Consider the following 21,800-nt stretch of genomic DNA (forward strand, 5'->3'; position numbering starts at 1 on the left):
TCCTGTGAAATCTTCACCTGTGTCTTGTTGCTGTGCTCAGTCTTGCCATAGTGTATGACCTGTGACATGAAACTGTCTTCCATAACCTCACCTTTGTAGCAAAGTTTGGCTGTTTCTCACTTGGTTTCAAGCCTACTACAGCTGTTTCTGGCTAATGACTGTGTTTCTACCTACACATGATGGTCATTATCACCTATTTGATATGATTGGTTAATCATACACCAGACTATAATCCTACAAAATCCCTGACGTGTGCAAGTGTACCTAGAAGTATCAATGCTGTTGTGAAGATAAAGGACAGTCACACCAAATACTGATGTGATCACATTTCTCTTTCGTTCATTCATTTTGTGAATTGTCAAAAAATAAACTATTAAACCTTATATTTCTGGAATCATTATTACTCATCAGCACTTTTTCCGCACCTGTGTAAAACTTTTGCACACAACTGTATATAATATACAGAAAGTTCTTATGATATTAGAACTACCGGCTGCTCTCTGGTTGGATTGCTCTGTGTTCATCCTTGTTTTGCACTTGGGCTGATTGCTCAGGGATGGATTGCTTCAGCCTGGCTACAAGGCTGTTATATATAAACATATCCACCTCCCTAAGCTCAACTCTACTGCACAAGCTGCAAGAGGGTAAAGAGATCTGCAGAGCGCGGATGCAGGGATCAGCGGTACAAAGGGTAGCCGGGTACAGAGCAGGGGTTTATTAGGTTATTATTGACTCCCTATTGCTGCTCTGACAATACTGGGATTTGCCGCTGTCTCCTGTCAGACGAGAGCGGCTGCAGAGCTGTGCTCAGAGCGCTGGCAGCGTTGCACCAGCTGAGAAGTAAAGGGTAACACTGGGAGGAAGTGATATAGATACATTGTTGCAAAACAAAAAGTAGCAAATGTTGGAAAGAATCGGTGAAGTGAAGGGTTACGGAGGAGTAAGATCTGTGTTTGCAGCGTTGCAATGATATTAAGCAACCACTAGCTTCTTTGCTGTAGGAGTACAAGTCTCAGCATGCCTGTCAGCGGCTACATGTTGAATATTTTCTATTATGGCAGTGAAATGGTTAATCGGGAAATATTCAGCTGCGATTATTTTTGCCCACCTTCCAGGGCAGGACGCTGTGATTTGGCACAGGTTATACACGTGGTGTTCTTCTTGTGCAGATGGATTCAGCGGCTGAGAACCCGTCTACCACGCGATTCCGTGAATATCTGAGGATCCAGAGCGTGCAGCCAGAGCCGGACTATGGTAACCGCATAACCCCCGCACCTCCCACAACCCTAAGCAACGGCAGTTGTGTTATGTACAGAAGGGTGCACTGGCCCTTGAAGTCAGTGATATGTATTGACCTGAGTGATATCCACTGCGGGTCACCCCTACGAGTGGCTGTGTGTTGTCTATCACTGCAGGTCCACTTCTAATTGCCAATAACCCGTTACACTGTTCCAGCTTTATTACTTCGCTGCGGAGGTGCTATGGCCGTCCATAGGGTAGAACTGAGGGCACGTTCATTGAGCCAACAGGTATCGTCTTCCATGTTTTGCTGTTACCTCTTGGTGTCAGCCATGTTAATGTCATGTGCCACGCGTGCGTGGATATTTGTAGACTCACTGTCCCAGTTCTGTGTTAGCGCATGATCATGAAGCTGCTAAGGCTGGGTTTACATGGACCAGTGATAAGATTAATTGCTACTTTTCCCTATAATGGGGAAGGAGGGTGACAAAGGTATAGCTACAGGGGGCACAATGGTTGAGGCAGTACCTGGTCCTTAGAGGAAGATGTAGAAGAGGACAGCTTTGCCCTAAGGGGGTTCTCTCGGACCCAACAAACTGCAGTAACAGGTACAAATGAGACGTTGTGCCTAGCTAAACCATGATGGGGATGCCATGGCAGCAGGAGCGCCACAACTCCCTTTTTGTGTTGATTAGTGCGGTTTACAGGGGTCAGACCCTGCCTGTCAATCATTGATGGCCTATCCTAAAGGGTTTGCCCAGTTGTAAACTATTGATGTCCTAACTTCAGGATGGGTCATCAATATTAGATCGGTGAGGTCTACTGCTTGGGATCCCCACCGATCAGCTGCTTTCTGGGTCTGTGCTCTTGTGCACTGAGCCATTTTCTGCAGGAAGCAGACAGTTCCGTTCCTTCTGATATGGTCAGCTACTTGGCGAACTCTCGGTATAACCCAGCCTTACAGAGTGAATCTTATACCCTCTCCCTCCACTGTTCAGGTTCCTCTGTGTGAATGAACCACAATCATCACATGTTTAGACACCTTCCCAGACAATTGGAGCGAAAAATAAAAAGTCATAATACGGTAATGACTTAGCCACGTCCTTTTAAAGTTTTTCGCTGTAAAATGGCGCAACCAATTAGTAAACCTGCCATTTCGAGCTCTTTTCACAATGATTTATCTGCTGTGTGTTTTCATCATATACAAACTAATGCCACATCCCTTATGACACCTTGCAGTCCCTGTAAACTGTTTATTAACTTTTCATGCCCTATTTGTGTATTGCAGATGGAATCGTGCGATTCCTTTTCAAGATGGCAGATGAGATTGGACTGGAGAAGAAGACACTGGAGGTAAAATGGCAGGAAGAGTAGAAGTAATGCCTCCCATTAAAAAAAATAAAAGGGCACCGCAACGGGTCCCCTGATACGCCTAAGGTCTGGATCTCTTTGGTTAATAGTCCAGGTGTCATCCTTGTGTAGTTCTTCTCTGTTGGGCCACTCAGGTGACAACAAATCACATCATCACAACAGTAACTCACCTATACCGTAATTGTGTATGTTGCTACATAAGCCGTCAGCTTTGCTATTCCGGTCTACAACACAAAGACTTTTGTTTTGCTCTTTAACACTATAGCCATGTTTTTCCCTTCCTATTCTAGTGTGCTCCTGGTCGGCCGATAGTCATCCTCACGTGGAGGGGAACACAGCCGCAACTGAAGTCTGTTGTTCTAAACTCCCATACAGATGTGGTCCCGGTGTTTGAGGTGTGGAGGGTCAAGGCAGCTGTAGGATATAGGGGAAGGGTGGGAGGTGGTTCACAGGACTGTTGTCAATAAAGCTTTGTTGCATTCCAGGAGTTCTGGACTTATCCACCATTTGCTGCTCATAAAGACAAAGGCGGAAATATCTATGCAAGAGGAACGCAGGATATGAAATCTGTTACTATCCAGTAAGTTCACATGGAAATCCTTCTTTCTATTCTGTTGACATGTCTCTTAGGATCTGTTTTCTGTGAACCCTGGGTATCAACCAATATGGCAGATGTTCCGGCTCTCCTAAACTCATAAATTGCAAATCTGCCTGTATTGAGCACAGTCGACCTATGGCTTTGGCTTTTGGGTGACGATTTTGTGGACTTGCTCTATTGGATGGATCTCCATGGTCCTTGTGGTCACTATGGCTCTTGTAATGCAGGTATATAGAAGCTATCCGTCAAATGAAATCTGAAGGGCGCCAGTTCCCACGCACCATACACCTCACCATGGTTCCAGGTAAGATGTGACTCAAGTGTGTCTTCAATATTTTGCTATTGCTTTGCTATACTTATCTTAAATTGATCCTGAGCTACAGAATTTCCTCTGCTCTAGCCAGATCTAGAGCTGCAGTCATAGTTCTGCTGACAGCGATTTGGATTTTTTTTTTCCAAACCTCTTTTTTATTTTAAACTTTTGCAAATATTTTTTTTACAATTCAAAAAAGAGAAAAAATAATTTTAATAAAATAATACAGAAATAAAATACAGCTATTTGGAATTTAATAACACTTTAATGACAGATACACTGCATTCGGAAAGTCTTCAGATCCTTTCACTTTTTTTTACATTTTGTCATGTTGTAGCCTTGTTTCCATCATCATTCTGCACTCATAATGATAAATCACATAGTGACAACAGAATGGTAGAAATCTTTGTCATTTTGTTTAAAGGAAAAACTCACATTTTGCATTGACATAAGGTTTTACACTCTGTTATCAGTACTTAGTTGAAGCACCTTTGGCAGTGACTCCAGCCTCCATTCTTCTTGGGTACGATGCCATAAGGTTTGCACATCTGAATTTGGGGGTTTTCTGACCTCTTGTCAGGTTGGATGGGGGCAGTCTGCAGACAGCCATTTTCAGGTCTCTCCAGAGATGTTCCATTGGGTTCAGGCTTCTGGCTAGGCCACTCAGGACATTCACAGTGTTGTCCCTAAGCCCCTCCTGGGTTGTCCTAGCTGTGTGTTTAGGGTCATTGTCTTGTAGGAAGGTGAACCTTTTGCCCAGTCTGAGGTCTCTTGTACTTTGGATCAGGTTCTCATTATCTCTGTTCTTCGATCCACTGAGCTTCCCATCAACCCTGACCGGTCTCCCCTACCCCAGAATGATGCTGCCACCACCAGGCTTCACTGTAGGGATGGTATTGGGCAGGTGATGAGTGGCACCTGGTTTCCTCCAGACAGAAAACTTGGAATTTAGGCCATAAAGTTCCATCTTGGTATAATCAGAGAAGAGAATTTTGTTTCTTGCAGACTGAGTCCTTTAGGTGCTTTTTGGTAATTCAAGGCGTCATTCATGTGTCTTACTAAGGAGAGAACTCTTTCTGGCCGCTCTGCGATAAAGCCCAGATTGGTGGAGGCTGCAGTGATGGTTGACCCTTGACCTTCTGGAAGTTTCTCCCATCTGCACCCGCCTTTGGAGCTAGAGCCAGAGAGAAGACCATTGGGTCACCTCCCTTACCAAGGCCATTCTCCCCCGATGACTTAGTTTGGTGAGTCGACAGCTCGAGGAAGAGTCTTAGTTGTTCTTCCTCCATGTAAGAATTATGGAGGTCACTGGGCTCTTTGGAACTTTCAGGGCAGCAGAAATGTTTTTGTCGTCCTCTCCAGATCTGTGCCTCCACACAATTCTGTCTCTGAGCTCTACAGGCAGTTCTTTCCTCCTCATGGCTTAGTTTTGGCTCTAATACGCATTGTGAGCTGCAAGACCTTATATATAATAAAATGAAAAAAGTGAAAGGGTCTGAATGCAGTGTTCGGTCCACATTCCTATATCGCTGCATTGTAACTACTTCTAGGCAGGTTGTAATCTGATTGTCTATACAGACACTGAACTAGCTTTAATTGTCCATCAGGGTGTAATATTTAGTGTCAGCAGTGGATAACAGCCTAATGTTTTTTTCTTCTGTGATAGATGAGGAAATTGGGGGTCACAAGGGAATGGAGCTCTTTGTAGATCACCCAGAATTTCGTGCACTGAATGCTGGGATTACACTTGATGAAGGTTATGTTGCTGACACGTTTACTCTTTGTTCCTTTATTGTGCAACTTATCTTCGTCCTCCATGTCCCATCGTCTCATGTGCCGCCTCTTCTCTGACCCAATCACTCAAATTTTTTTTTTTTTTAGGTCTTGCGAATGCCTCAGATGAATTCAGTGTTTTCTATGGAGAGAAATGCATCTGGTGTAAGTCCTCATAATATTCTGAGACCCGTAACTTTTTTTTTTTTTGCGGATTGGGCTGTGTGAGGGCTCATTTTTTGTGGTGTGAGCGGCAGCTTTTATGAATACTATTTTGGGGTGCATTCATCTTTTTAATCCCTTTTATTCAAATATTTTGGGTTTCAAAATAAATAAATTGGAATTCTAACATTGCACTGTTAAGAAAAAAAAATAGGCCTTTACCGTGAGAAATAAATATTGTGATATTTTCATAGTTCGGACGTTTACGTACACGGTGATAGCAAATATGTGTTGTTAGGTTTTTTTGGGGTTTTTTTTTAAAATTGTTTTTGTTATACTTTTTATTTAATCCTTGCAGGAAACTTGAACTTGTGATCATATGATTGCATGTACTATATACTACAATACTTCAGTACTGCAGTATATAGCGATTCTTGATGTTGCCTTCCAGGCATTAATGCGTGGCTATGGGCTGCCATGCTAGCTCATCAGCACCCTCCGATCACATGCGAGGGACTCTGATGGGGAGTGGGAAGGGATCCCTGCTCCTCCTTCCCCCTCCCTTTCCGCTAACTGTTTAGATTTCGCAGGTACCTGCTGCGTTCAAAGCTAACTTGGAAAATCATGTTTCAATAGTAAAAATAAAAAACGCATTTACATATAAGTCCAATGCATTGTTTTTTCTTTTGTTGTTGTTTCCAGCAGCCAATGATATGAGTGAACCATATTGCCCAATAATAGGACCTGTTGTGATTTTAAAATTTTATAATGGGCAAACTACTTAGTATTTTAGCGCTGATAGCGAAGTAATGATGGGGGAAGTAAGTATAAGGGTTCACACCCACTTGCGTTATTTTAACGCTGCCATTATTTTTATATATAATTTTTTTTTTTTTTTACCGCGATTTTGTCAATGGGGCTTTTTTTTTTTTTTTTTTTTTAAACTTGTTTTATTGAAGGTTGAGTAGCATAAAGAACATACAGTCATAGACAGGTGCAGCACGTAAATAAGACACATCAGTGTATAATTAGATTGGTAGGGCGGTTCAGTCATCCAGGTACATCAAAAGTAGCAAATTAATTCTTTAAAGCCTAATCAGATACATAGAAGCCAAATCTCCGAGGCCACGGGTCCCGCTCCAGAACGTGCATCCACTAGGGGGTACGTCTGAGCTCCAGAATAGATGAAGACATTAATTGTGGTGAATATAACGTGAGGGAGGAATCGCACCACTTTATCAAATTTCCCAGGACACTTATGTCCCTTGTAGACTGTAGGATTATATGGCACCACCGAATTGACCAGCTTTCTCCACATAGCAAGTGAAGGGTTCTTACAATCCATCCACTGCAGTGCAATCGTTTTTCTAGCAAGGAACAATGATTCCCTCAGAAAAATCTTTTTATGGTTTTGCCAACTTTCTTCATCTAATAATCCAAATAAACAGATCTCTGGGCTCAGTGGAACAGGGACTCCCACAAATTCAAAGAGGAAACCCGTGACCTTCCCCCAGAAACTTTCAATAGCGGGGCATTCCCACATCATCTGCTAAAAATCAGAATACTCATGCAGTTTGTAGACTGTACTTCAATGGGACTTTTTAATGTTAAAAACACATTTCAAGTTGGTGCTTTGCCATTTTTGTGCAATGCGTTTTTAACATTAGTAAGTCCCATTGACAATCGCGTGAAAAAAATGCAGCGATATCGCGTAAAAAAAACTCTCGAGAAAAACGCACAGGCTACAAAATCTGTCTCATGTGAAAGTACCCATTGGAAACCATGGGCTTCACATTGTAGCGATTATTTTGTAGCCCATGCGGATGCAGCCTTATACATCATTAGACTCTGTGGGTATCCTACTTTCAGCCCATAAGTTTGGCTCGTATCCCACAAAGCAAAAACTCTAAAAAAAAAAACAACTTAAAACTAAGAAGACTGAGCCAAAATGCTTATTTTGTGCATTTCGTCTCCCAAATAAATGCAATAAAAGTGATTAAAAAAGCGATATGTACCCCAATATGGTACAAATGAAAACTGCAACTTGTCACCCCAAAAAATAAGCCCTCGAACGGCCATGCGCACGAAAAATAAAAAACACGTCTTTTCAAAAGTTGTGATGAAAATCCCCCAAAAAATCATTGTCACTAAGGGGTTAAACACCGGAACACCATATCCACCCAGTTCTGCAGTAATCTTGTAGAGGGGAATATGCTACTACATGACACTGAAGGTCCCATGTTGTCCAGGATGCTGTGACTCTTCATGTGAGCGTTGACCTTCTTGTGTCCTTCAGGGATGACTGTTCACTGCCAGGGCGATCCAGGACATGGTTCCCGTTTCATAGAGAATACGGCTGCTGCTAAGTTGGTGAGTTAACCCTTGATCCTCTTACAACTTGTGGGTGTTTAATCTTTTTGTTTCATCCCAATTATCACTTTATTATTTGCAGCACTCGGTAATAACAAGTTTCTTGGACTTCAGAGAAAAGGAAAAGAAGAGGTAAAGCCAATTTAACTGGAACAAGATAGCTGCCATAATCTTTAAAGGGGCAACAAAAAAAATTGTAATGTTGCATGATTCTCATCTCCTTCATGAGCTTGTTCTGGCCCAACTCCCAATCTAGAGGGTATAAACTATATAGGGTCTTCTCAGTGCCAGCTTTAGGTTAGATGGTGCCCCGTGCAGAATTTTTTTTAATGTCTCCCCATAGTAAGAAAAAAAAAAAATATTATATGTATATTGCAGTAATAGGCAGTCTGCTGTATTCTGCTTATGCATAAAGCAGCATGGTAGCAGCTGATCCACACCAGAACAGCTTGGTGAATACATACAGCAGCCGGACCAAGCTCGGTACAGAGATACAGCAGCCGGACCAAGCTCAGTACAGAGATACAGCAGCCGGACCAAGCTCAGTACAGAGATACAGCAGCCGGACCAAGCTCAGTACAGAGATACAGCAGCCGGACCAAGCTCAGTACAGAGATACAGCAGCCGGATCAGGCTCAGTACAGAGATACAGCAGCCGGATCAGGCTCGGTACGGAGATACAGCAGCCGGATCAAGCTCGGTACGGAGATACAGCAGCCGGATCAAGCTCGGTACGGAGATACAGCAGCCGGATCAAGCTCGGTACGGAGATACAGCAGCCGGATCAAGCTCGGTACGGAGATACAGCAGCCGGATCAAGCTCGGTACGGAGATACAGCAGCCGGATCAAGCTCGGTACGGAGATACAGCAGCCGGATCAAGCTCGGTACGGAGATACAGCAGCCGGATCAAGCTCGGTACGGAGATACAGCAGCCGGATCAAGCTCGGTACGGAGATACAGCAGCCGGATCAAGCTCGGTACGGAGATACAGCAGCCGGATCAAGCTCGGTACGGAGATACAGCAGCCGGATCAAGCTCGGTACGGAGATACAGCAGCCGGATCAAGCTCGGTACGGAGATACAGCAGCCGGATCAAGCTCGGTACGGAGATACAGCAGCCGGATCAAGCTCGGTACGGAGATACAGCAGCCGGACCAAGCTCGGTACGGAGATACAGCAGCAGGACCAAGCTCGGTACGGAGATACAGCAGCAGGACCAAGCTCGGTACGGAGATACAGCAGCAGGACCAAGCTCATAGCTAAGACTGCAGTAGCAGAATTAAGCAGTTTTATTGTCGGAACACTGATGGGCTGACAACAGCATCTTAGAAAATCAGAGGGGAGAAGACAGAGCCAAGAGAGGAATGAATCATGTAGTTCCACAAGACACTGCCATATGAAGGAAGAAGATCATAAGGCTAGGTGGACCTAAGAGAGAGAGATCCCCCCCCCCTTCCCCCTCAGAAGCTGATGGCCTGCAACCTGTGCGATCGCATAGCTTTCACATAGCTAAGGCTGGCCATGGGTCTTCAATAGGTATCCCAGAAGGCTCCCGTTTTTCCTTAGTAACCTCAGAGCAGACCATCCTCTGGCTGGTAAGGAGCTTAGTGCTCTTTCTGCAATGGGAGATCAAACGAGCCAAACTCAAACCTTAAAATAAACCCAAGCCCTGAGATTAAGGGGGCTTATTTTAGGTTTACTGATCCTTTTAAAATAATGTTTTTGAACATACTTACATTGGGATGTGAGGGCAGCGAGCAAGTCACAAACCCTTTGTCTTCCTGCATAGAAGAGCTAGAACTCCAGTGGTCCCAGTCCTTGGGGGCGGGTTTGATTTATCTTGGAGACACAGCTTTGTCTGAATAGGCAAAGAGATGCCAGCTGCAAAACTTTCAAAGACTCATTAATGGCACATTAACACAGTTTCTTCTGGCTAATTGCTTTGTATGTTTGTTTACCATGTTCTCTACTTTGTCTCAGACTTGAGTCCACTCCCGGTTTGAGACTTGGAGATGTCACCACGATAAACCTAACGAAGGTGAGCGGAGGCGTTTCCTGCAATGTCATCCCTACCTCCATGTCTGCAACCTTTGACCTCCGGATATCCCCCACTGTGAACCTGAAGGTAAAGTTGCTTCCAGATCTCTGAGCTTCTCTACTGTCTTTTCTTGTCTTGCACTAACTTTCGGCCTCTCTCTCCCTCCAGGAGTTTGAGTCGCAGATAGAAAGTTGGTGCCGAGCAGCCGGAGACCAAGTTACCTTCGAGTATCATCAAGTAAGAGGCTCCAGATAAAGGATGTGATCCCGTTGTGGTGAACATCTGCTTCTTTATATGTGTTCATGTCTTCCAGAAATTTATGAACAAGAAGGTGACGACCCCAGAGGACTCCAACCCCTGGTGGAAAGCGTTCAGCGACCCTTGCAAAAAGCTGTGAGTGGTGGGCAAGAGAGACAAACCCCGATATTACTTGGATAATTCCAGTCCATAGTCGCATAGATTGTGACATGAATCATGGAATGGTAGAGTTGGAAGGGACCTCCAGGGTCATCTGGTCCAACCTCCTGCTCAGTGCAGGATTCACCAAGTCATCCCAGACAGATATTTGTCCAGCCTTTGTTTGAATACTTCCATTGAAGGAGAACTCACCACCTCCTGTGGTATCCTGTTCCATTCACTGATCACTCTCACTGTCAGAAAGTTTTTTTTCTAATATCTAATCTGTGTCTCCTCCCTTTCAGTTTCATCCCATTACTTCTAGTCTTTCCTTGTGCAAATGTGAATAGGATTGATCCCTCTGTACTGTGACAGGCCTTCAGATATTTGTAGACAGCTATTAAGTCTCCTCTCAGCCTTCTTTTTTGCAAGCTAAACATTCCCAGATGCTTTAACCGTTCCTAATAGGACATGATTTGTATACCACTCACCATCTTGGTAACTCCTCTCTGAACTTGCTCCAGTTTGTTGATGTGTTTTGTTTTTTTTAAGTGGGGTGCCCAGAACTGGACACAGTATTCCAGATGAGGTCTGACTAAGGAAGAGTAGAGGGGGATAATGACCTCACATGATCTAGACTCTATGCTTCTCTTAATAAATCCCAGAATTGTGTTTGCCTTTTTGGTTGCTGCATCACATTGTTGACTCATATTCAGTCTATGATCTATTAATATACCCAAGTCTTTTTCACATGTGCTGCTTAGCCCAATTTCTCCCATTCTGTATGTGCTTTTTTTCATTTTTCTTGCCCAGATGTAGGACTTTGCATTTCTCCTTGTTAAATACCATTCTGTTTGTCGCCGCCCACTGTTCAAGCTTTACTAGATCTTTTTGAATACTCACTCTCTTCCCTAGTGTTAGCTATCCCTCCTAGCTTTGTGCTGTCGGCAAATTTGATCAGTTTCCCATCAATTCCCTCCTCCAGATCATTTATAAAAATGTTGAACAACACTGGGCCTAGGACAGAGCCTTGTGATACCCCACTTGATACATTCTTCCACTTGGATGTGCAGCCATTTATGACCACTCTGAGTACGATCACTCAGCCAGTTTTGAACAGTTGCCTTTGACAAATGCTTTACTAGAGGCAAGATATATTATGTCCATCGCATTTACCTGATCAACCCAGTCCCTTTTATTATTGCTTTTGGCCTCTGTTGCAAGCCTCAATCATAATTAGCTTTAGCTTTTCTGACACTTGCCCCAAAGATTTTGCAGATCGCTTTATATTTTTCTTTAGATGTCCCCCCCCCCCTCTTTCCATTTGATAAACATATTTTTCTTTTTTTTTTTAACATGTCTGCAAGTTCTGTGTTCATCCATCCTGGTCTCTTTAAATGCTTCCCATTCTTCCCTCTTTTAGGGATTATTAATGATTTATGCTTTAAAAATCTCATTTTGCAATATTTTCCAACCTTCTTGGACATTTCTGTCTTTAAGAACAGTCAGCCATTGGATTCTTCCTATCCTCTATCTGAGTTCATAGAAATCTGCCTTTCTGAAATCCAACCTTGAGGTCTGAGTTTTCTCAGGTCTCCCTCCCCTTTTTATCCAAAATTCAAGGATAGCATGATCACTGCCTCCTAAGGTCCCAGCCACTCTTACTTCCTCAACCATTCCCTCCCTGTTGGTAAGAATTAGGTCCAAGATAGCAGATCCCCTTGTTTTCTCTTCGACCGTTTGGAGGATAAAGTTGTCAGCAAGAGCGGATAAGAATTTGTTGAAGCCATTACTTGTACCTGAGAGAGATTCCCAACAAATGTCTGGATAGTTAAAATCTTCCATGATCACTATGCTAAACTTTTTGAGAACTTGGCCATCTGATGTAGAAAGAGTTCATCCATACCTTCTGCTTGTCCGGGTTGTCTATAGTAAATGCCTACAATGGTGTCCTTTCTGTTGTTCTCTCCTGTAGTGGAGTTATAGTCATGGACTATTCCTGGTGGGCCTCAGGGAGGTCTGTACAGGGAGGAGCAGAAGCTGAGGAAGAATGCAAATTTATTTTTTGTTTTGTTCCTCTTTCAGGGGTTTGAAGCTGAATCCTGAAATCTTCCCAGCAGCCACCGATAGTCGCTATATAAGAGCGGTGAGTACTTGTATTACTGCTACCAGAAGATATTGCCACTGTTCTCTAGTGAATGGTTAGTTGGTATTCTCAGTGATGTCACCGCTGCTCTCAAGTAACTAGTGAATGGTTAGTCAGATTTTGCAGGTCCGCTCAGATGATGTGAATTGCGGCTGAAATGTAATACCACATATGCGCTAACGAAAGTGTGGTGATGTTTTAGGGAGAATGCAGCCATATTTTCCTACTTCTGGACCACCAGTTTATTTAAAGCGTCTTTTTTCGGCAGGCTGGACTTGATGCGTTGGGGTTCTCCCCCATGAACAACACGCCAATTTTGCTCCATGATCACGATGAGTATTTAAATGAAGATGTTTTCCTCCGTGGGATCCAGATTTACACTCAGATCATCGGTTCGCTGGCCAGCGTCCACCCGTTACCTGGAGAACAATGAACCAGCTCTGAGCTGTGTGCGAATGATGGTTCCAGCAGATCGTCGTCTGTTCTCAGGGATTGACCTTAGACCTCCCAGAATAAAGCTTTAACCTTTTGATTATGAAGATTTACCAGGGAATTGCAGAACCTCCAGATATCGAACAACCTCAATCATATCCTTATCACACCCCCTTGGGTTGCCGACCACTCTACGATTATTCTTCACTCACAAATGAAAGACACAATTACTCTCAGCGCCACATCTGAAGAACCTGTAACCGAACTGCCAAGATACAGAACAAATAAAACTCCGATCACTCTGTTTATAATGTGTTTATTTACAGGGGCAGAGAGTTTAGTTTTCCTACATCAGATGACTGTACAGATCCTGGTTTAAAGATGACACTTCCCACAATGCAAATCACCAGAGCAAAACACTCAACAAGCAGGGAATGTTAAAATATTTTCAGCTCTGACGCATACAGAATAGTGAGTGCTGCTCTGGAGTATAGTACAGCATGTAACTCAGGAGCAATACTGGGTAAGTAATATATGTACACAGTGACTCCACCAGCAGAATAGTGAGTGCTGCTCTGGAGTATAATACAGCATGTAACTCAGGATCAGTACAGGAGAAGTAGTATATGTACACAGTGACTCCACCAGCAGAATAGTGAGTGCAGCTATGGAGTATAATACAGGATGTAACTCAGGATCTGTATAGGTTAAGTAATGTATGTACACAGTGACTTCACCAGCAGAATGGTGAGTGCAGCTCTGGAGTATAATACAGGATGTAACTCAGGAGCAGTACAGGATAAGTAATGTATGTACATAGTGACTCCATCAGCAGAATAGTGAGTGCAGCTCTGGAGTATAATACAGGATGTAACTCAGGATCTGTATAGGATAAGTAATGTATGTACACAGTGACTCCACCAGAAGAATAGTGAGTGCAGCTCTGGAGTATAATATAGGATGTAACTCAGGATCACTACAGGATACGTAATGTATGTACTCAGTGACTCCACCAGCAGAATAGTGAGTGCAGCTCTGGAGTATAATACAGGACGTCACTCAGGATCAGTACAGGATAAGTAATGTATGTATACAGTGACTCCAGCAGCAGAATAGTGAGTGCAGCTCTGGAGTATAATTCTGAAGTTTAATTCTATATGTAACCTTTGCAATAATCCGAGATCAAGGATTTCAAGGACTTTGTCAACCACCTAACTACGTTGCTGCCACTTTTTTTAAAAAGTGGCGCAGCTGTGAAGTTGTTAAGAACCTTTTGCATGCTCATCCTGCATGACTTTCACTCCCGTGTTCTTCATTGTGTGCACTTGGTGATTAGTAACACATTCTTTTCATGTCCCTAAGATGTACAGAGAAGAAGTGAAGAACCCAGAGATTCATCAGCATGCACCGTGGTGATGAGCATGTTCAGTTAATGTTTAGAATATAAGACACGTTGAGTCAGCACAATGATCTGCGGCAGAACGAGCAGCGCCAAAGGTTAATGGCTCATGATGTAACTGGCATCAGTTAATATTTAATATAGATTTTTCAGCACAAGACACGCAGTTATAAACGTTCATAAAAACCTAGACCTTGATGGCCGCCAAATTGGTAAAGGTGAGGAGCAATCCCTATGTAGCTGTAATGGCGGCCATACTGGTTGTTCCCCACTTTGCCTCATTTGGCAGGAGATTTGTATCGTGCTGTCTGATGTGAGAGGAGATTTATTACCGGGAGATTTTTGCCATTCAGATCACTAAGAAAGCTGGGTTATAAAGACAGAGAGAGCTGGGATGCAGCTGCAAAGTGAAGACAGAGACCTGAATATTGTGTCAGCTGGAGTCAAACATAGGTTGTATCATTGGCTTATATAGTGTGGGGGACCCCATGTGTAGGTGCCATAAGAGACCTAGTACGGAATCCGATGGTCAATAATAAGCTTTACTTGCAGGTGTTTCAGAGATACAGTCAGATAACAGAATTAGCGGTACAGTCACTTGAACTAGACACGCGGTTAGGAATGCTGTGACACAATCCGGAACACTTTAGTAACACTGTTACGGCTCGCTGGCCTTTGAAGGATCAAGTTAGAGTCTTTAGCACAAACACAGGCCAGTTGGAAATTATTACAATACTCCAATGTGCAGGGTCACTTAGTTGCATTGCAGGCCACTGTAGTTACATACAGTCTCTTATAGTTCAGCGGACCTCTTATGGCTCCGTGAGCCCTTGACCAAGAACATTACTTGTGGCAAAAAGTTTTTTTTTTATTTTTTTACTTACTCCGAAACACAACGGAAATTGACTAGAACTACCTCCCCTTCTACGGTTGACTCTGCAGACACATTCTTCTGGATAGGAGGCTCCAGGGATTCCTTGCGCAGACCGCCAGGGCTCCACACATGGCTGAAGTCTCAGCGACAGCCAACCTTGCACTGAGCACTCACGCTTGCTCTCAATCAACCTAGTAACTCCACTTGTGCACCACATCCCACCTTTTATACCAAACTTGGCAACATCCTACAAGCCACAATATGGCCTCTCATGCAAAAGCCCTGCTCAACGTGGTAACCTGATGGCAACTATCCTCCAAGTCACTGGGTCTGGGTTTGAGACCACACATAGATACCCGCACAGGCCATGACAGAGACTGTTACAAACGCCCAACTACACAGTTCAAAGAGGCCCTTGTCAGCTTTGAGCTAAACTTATGGGTTCAAAGTAACTGACCAGCTGAGTCCAGATATGTACGTTTTCTACTTACTTTTGCCACCATCCCCCATTGCCAGCGTCAAACCCACCACTAAATGCACTGAGGTGTGTGCTAAGTAGTTCTCCCATTCTACGTGTAGCATGCAAGCACTACTTAGTGTATACCTCGATGCATTCCCATTCAGCATAAATATGAGTCGTACTTTAACCCTTTAGTAAAAAAGCCTGTTTGCGCCTTAGTGGCGGAGCCAAATTTTGGAAATCTAACGTGTCACTTTAACATAGAATAACTCTGTAAAGGTGTTGCATATCCCAGTGATTCGGCAATTATTTTTTCGATACATGTTTTATTTCATTAAGTGGTAAAAATAGACCAATAGAATTTGTGTATATTTATTAAAAGCACCAAAATTGGGAACATTTTGGAAAAAGTCATTTTTTTCACATTTTTAACTGTAATATCTCACATATGTGCAACCACTGTACACATTTTTGCTTTTATATATATATATATATATATCTGTTTACTTTATTCTGGGCGCACATTTGAAAAACTTTGTGTTTTTTTTTTTTTTAGCCATTTAGGAGACGTACAAGTTTAACATTACTTATCAACATTTTGCTTTCCTACACCAAGCCAAGATTGCGAAGGCTCCTAGGTGTCAGAATGATAGACACCCCCACAAATGACCCCATTTTAAAAACTACACCCCTTAATGTATTTACTGAGAGGGGTCAGGAGGATTCTGACTGCACAGTTTTTTTCAAGGATTAATGCAGGAGAAAAAAATAAAATGTCATATTTTTGCAAATATGTTATTTTACAGACAAATTTCCTTCTATCGTGCACATGAAAATGAGGATTTACACCCCAAATGGATCCCCTGTTTGTCCTGTGTTTAGAAACATATCTGTTGTGGCCCTATTTTTATGTCTCTATGCACAACGGGGCCCAAACCAAAAGGAGCAGGCGGTGGCTTTCAGAACAGACATTTTGCTTGAAGGTGATTTAGACCCCATTGCGCACTTGTAGCGCTCTTGAGCGGCCAAAACTATGGGGAGCTCCCACAAATGACCCTATTTTAAAAACTAGACCCCTTAACGAATTCATCTAGGGGTGTACTGTGTATTTTGACCCCACAGTTTTTGAATGAATCTAAGCAAAGCAGAAGGAAAAAATTACGATTTTCATTTTTTTGGCAATCGTGTCATTTAAAAAAAAAAAAGTTTTTTTTCTACAGCACACATAGGAATGAAGACTTGTGCCCCAAAATGAATACCCCGGTTTGTCCCGTGTTCAGAGACATATCCATTGTGGCCCTAATATCTGTATGCGCAACAGGGCTCAAACCGAAAGGAGCAGCCGGAGGCTTTCATAACAGACATTTTGCTTGAAGGTGATTTAGGCCCCATTGCACACTTGTAGAGCCCTTGAGTGGCCAAAACGATAGAGAACCTCCACAAATGACCCTATTTTGAATACTAGACCCCTTAACAAATTCATCTAGGGGTGTACTGCGTATTTTGACCGCACAATTTTTGAATGAATCTAAACAAAGCAGAAGGAAAAAATTAAGATTTTCATTTTTTCAGCAATTGTGTAATAAAAAAAAAACATTTTTTTTTGTACAGCACACATATAAACGAAGATTTTCACCCCAAAATTGATACCCATTTGTTCTGTGTTCAGAAATATACCCATTGTGGCCATAATATTATGTCCGTATGCACAATAGGGCCCAAACTGAAGTTTTATGTGATCACCCTTGGATAACGGGGATCACGTGACCGGGGAGCGCTCACCATGGCCCTTGGTCACTGCTCTAGGCTCTCGGCTACCTTTAGTAGCCTGGAGCAAGGAGATTTTTAATTTCCCAGGTTCTCCCTAACTTCTGCGCTTGCATCCGCCATTTTGCCAACGATCGCATGCGATATCTCCTGCTTCCAGACTACCTTTAGTAACCGGGAAGCAGAAGATTTCAAATGTCCCTCGACGATCCGGTCTTCTGCGCATGCGCTCTCACTTTTCTTTTGGTGCGCATTCACAGAAGACAGCCGAAGGTCCTTTTCGGGCCAGATTGAAGGGACATCGTGAAGGATCTGGGTGGGTAGTTTCAGCACCCCTCATGGATGCGATCCGTGAGGGGAGCTGAAACTCTGACTTTTCTTTTTACTTTTTATTTACGTTATTGCGATCACGTGAACTGGGGGGGGGGGGGGGGGGGGGGGGGTTCCCACAGCCTCTCATGACAGATCCAGGTAGTCTGCTACCTCCGGGAGCTGACAGCATGCAGCGAGCATTGCCTTTAGCGAGTATCTCCCCGCTCGAGACAGAAGGTTCGGGTGCCGGCAGCGGGCAGGGAGCTGCGGGGGAGAGCGGGGCGGAACGGAGATCTCTCTCTCCCTCCCCCCCCCCCCGCTCCCTCCTGCTAACTGCCGCTACTCACCGCTCCCCCGCGCCGGCACCCGAACCTTCAGTCTCGAGCGGGCAGGTACTCGCTAAAGGCAATGCTTGCTCGAGCAATTGCCTTTAGCGAGTATACTCGCTCATCTCTAGTCCACAGCCTACAGTATGGAGCTGTCACGTCCACAGCCTACAGTATGGAGCTGTCACGTCCACAGCCTACAGCATGGAGCTGTCACGTCCACAGCCTACAGCATGGAGCTGTCACGCCCACAGCCTACAGTTTGGAGCTGTCACGTCCACAGCCTATTGTCAGAGGGAGCATGTTTTTACGTCCCTGAGGATTAAAGCTCACTTAGTTGGGACATAAAAACACGTTATTCCAAGGCTATGTCTACCATTGTGTGACATCCCCTCTTCTGGGAAGTGAGGAGGCCAACTGCTGGAGTCCTGGGAGAGGAATGATGTCCTATTCATGTCTGATGTAGGATTCCAGCTGCCGGTCCCGGGTCGTCTCTGCTGCATTTTTCATTTCATAATTCGCCAATTGTTTCCTATTGGTGAAAGGTCTGGACTCCAGGCGGCCGGTTCAGCCCCCGGACTCTTCTTCTGTGAAGCCATGCCATGGTGATGGATGCAGTATGTGATTTAGCTTTGTCTTGCTGAAATTTGCAAAGCCTTCCCTGAAAGAGACGTTGTCTGGATGGGAGCATATGCTGTTCAACAACCTCTATATATACTGTTCAGCATTGATAGTGCCTTGTAAGATGTACAAGCCGCCCATGCCATAGGTACTAATGCAACCACCTGCCATCAAAGATGCAGGCTTTTGAGCAAGATGGATGGTACCTTTCCTCTTGAGTTCACAGGACAGTTTTCCATTGTGTCCCATTTTAACCCCTTCACAACCAAGGATGTAAGGGTATGTCCTGGAGCGTCGGGGTATGTATGAAGAGAGGTCGCGGGGCAACCTCTCTTCATACAGCGCGGGCGTCAGCTGTTTATTACAGCTGACACCTGCTGGCAATAGCTGCAATCGGCCATTTGGCCGATCGCGGCTATTAACCCTTTAAATGCTGCTGCCAATTCTGACCGGCATTTAAATTCCCCATATGCCCCACCCCCCCACGGTGAGATTGGGGGAACCGTGCAGGTGTCATGGCAGCCGGCGGCCTTCTAAAAGGCCCCAGGGCTGCCTTAGCAGACTGCCTATCAAGCCATCCCCGTGGGGTGGCTTGATAGACTGCCTGTCAAAATGCAGTATGACGTATTTTTGCATTACATCATACTGCAGGAGCGATCAAAGCATCGCATGTTGTAGTCCCCCAGGGGGACTTAGGAAAAAAGTGTAAATCAGAGCAATTAAGTTTTATTTATTGCATAAAAAAAAAGTTATAAATGTTTAAATCGCCCCCTTTTGCCATATCTATAATTAAAAAATCTAAATCATAAAATAAAAATACATATTTGGTATCGCTGCGTCCGTAAAAATCTGATCTACCAAAGGAGCACATTATTTTTACCGCACGGTGAACATCGTCCGAAAAAAAAATAAAGAGCACCAGAAATGCACTTTTTCAGTTACCCTGTCTCCCAGAAAAAAACGCAATAAAAAGCAATCAAAAAGTCATATGTATTCCAAATTGATACTATCGGAAACTACAGGACATTCCGCAAAAAATGAGCCCTTGCTCAACCACGTCGATGGAAAAATAAAAATGTTGTTGCGCGCACAAGATGACCACAGAATATAATTGAAAACAATTAAATGTCTTTGGAAAAAAAAAAGAGTAGTACAGCAAAAAAAAAAACTATACAAGTTTGGTATCGTAGTAATCATACTGACCTATAGAATGAAGATATGTCATTTTTGTTGCAGTTTGTGTGCTGTAAAAACAAGAAGCACTGAAAGATGGAAGAATGTCGTTTTTTTTCATTTTACTCTACTTGGAATTTTTTTTAAAGTTTTGCAGTACATTATGTGGTACTTTAAATGGCACCACTTAAAAATACAACTCGTCCTGCAAAAAACAAGCCCTCATACAGCGACATCGATGGATAAATAAAGGTGTTACGATTTTGAAGGGGGGAGGAAAAAACGAAAATGGTAAAACAAAAAGGGGCCGCGTCATTAAGGGGTTAAATGAGCTTTGGCCCAGAGAAGACGCTGGCGTTCCTGGATTGTGTTGATATGTGGCTTCTTCTTCACATAATACAGCTTCAGGGCGCATTCAGATGACCGTATATCGACCGGGTATTCACGAGTGCCGATATACGGCGTCTCTCTCTCTGCAGGGGGAGGAGGCTGGAAGAGCCAGGAGCAGTGCTCTGAGTTCCCGCCCCCTCTCTGCCACTCTCCACCCCTCTGCACTATTTGCAATGAGAGGAGGCGGGGCGGGGGCGGGCTAAGTGTCGGGAATTAGCTTCACCCCATTGAAAACATGACCTCATTGAAAATAGTGAGAGCAGGGACCGCCGCCAAGTTGCCCGCCTGGGGTTAACCAGGAGTGGAGGCAAGTAGGCAGGGACAGGGGTTGCGGGTAGGTTCTAGGGCAACCCAGGCTGGCGTATCACCGGGTAGGATACCGTAACAATTGGCCTCTCGGTTACTGCTTTGTTTTCAACTTTTATCATCCGGTTCCCAGACTCAGCCTCACCACCGCAGGAATGAACAGGGATGACATCCAGTGTGCGATCAACCAATTTATTAACATGAGTGCTGGGGGAACAGTTGGTGGACCTTAGTAGAATTGGTGTTTCTCTTGTTCTTGGCCTGGATACTCTACAGACTACTTTTGGTTTCACTTGCCAAGGGCGGGCACCGCTTTCCATTATATACAACATGGGCATTGGTTGCCTTACCAGCACTCAGTAGGCACAGTACTAAACCAGCTAGAACAAAACAGTTGCAAAAGAACATAAAGAAATAATCAGACTCCGCACGACCCCATCTTACACTGCGCTGCTGTCGGGCTTTTGCCCAATGAAGTTAAAGCAGTGGTTGCTGTTCCTACATCTGGTGCGTCTTTGTATCCTGTGAGCGAAAAACATGCCATGTGGGCTGAAAAAGTACAGTAAAATACACCGAAACGCACGCAAACAAGCCTCTTTAACAGCGCAAAAAAATTATGTTAGGGTGTGCGCAATTTGCACATAAATCCGTGTGAGGGCCTCTTCCACTGGCGAGGAAATCGAGCATTTTTTTTTCGTGTGATGTGAGAGTGAATGAAAACGCATGATTATGAAACCCATAATTTTCATTGGTTTCGTTCTCATTTGCGATGTTTTCACTACTTTTTGATGCTGCGTGGAAAAAAAATCGCAGCATGTTCTATCTTTTTGCGATATGCCCATTGTTTTCAATGGGGCCAGCAGCAGTAGCGCTGGCCCCATTGAAAGCAATGGGAGAGGATCACTATCCCCAGCTGTGGCAGTGACAGCAGTGGCAGGGGATTCCTTCTTCCCCGTGGGGAGTCCCCTCATCACAGTGGCAGAGGAGCGCAATCTTCTCCCATTGCTTTCAATGTGGCCGCCGCTGCGAGGCCGTTTTCACATGATGGGTTTCCCATGGACTGCATGAATCCCAGCTCCCGCCAGTGTGCAGGAGGCCTGCAGCCGGCCTAATTGTGGTATTAACCCATGAATGACAAGTGGAACAATCACCTTAATACTTTCACACTCGGGAGGATTTGGCCCCCTGACACAATTATCGCAATAAGGTTTTAGGGCGCGGTCACACGAGCGTAGGCGTATTTACATTTGCACGTGCGCAGCGTTTAATCGCCGGAAAGAACGTTTTTCGGCGATCATGACCAGAGCTAGAAAGCGTATTATCGCTTGTTCC

General features: G+C 44.1%; 1 protein-coding gene across 4 annotated transcripts; it reads left to right on the plus strand.

Moving 5' to 3' along the window:
• The first annotated feature begins 553 nt into the window (after positions 1-553).
• ACY1 (aminoacylase 1) lies at positions 554-13,144 on the plus strand. 4 transcript variants are annotated; one of them, XM_066596920.1, is made up of 15 exons: positions 554-644; positions 1,170-1,254; positions 2,528-2,592; positions 2,901-3,005; positions 3,096-3,190; positions 3,436-3,512; positions 5,188-5,277; positions 5,403-5,459; positions 7,753-7,826; positions 7,909-7,958; positions 9,809-9,953; positions 10,035-10,103; positions 10,180-10,259; positions 12,348-12,408; positions 12,677-13,144. In XM_066596920.1, exons 2-15 carry the CDS (start codon positions 1,170-1,172, stop codon positions 12,839-12,841), a joined length of 1,218 nt encoding a protein of 405 aa, XP_066453017.1. In that variant the 5' UTR covers positions 554-644; the 3' UTR covers positions 12,842-13,144. The 4 variants fall into 4 exon arrangements, with proteins under 4 accessions (XP_066453017.1, XP_066453016.1, XP_066453018.1 ...); XM_066596919.1 differs by having other exon boundaries at positions 588-682; XM_066596921.1 differs by having other exon boundaries at positions 610-699.
• Positions 13,145-21,800: the final 8,656 nt, after the last annotated feature.

This window comes from Eleutherodactylus coqui, chromosome 3 (genome assembly GCF_035609145.1).
Source record: "Eleutherodactylus coqui strain aEleCoq1 chromosome 3, aEleCoq1.hap1, whole genome shotgun sequence".
Lineage (NCBI taxonomy): Eukaryota > Metazoa > Chordata > Amphibia > Anura > Eleutherodactylidae > Eleutherodactylus > Eleutherodactylus coqui.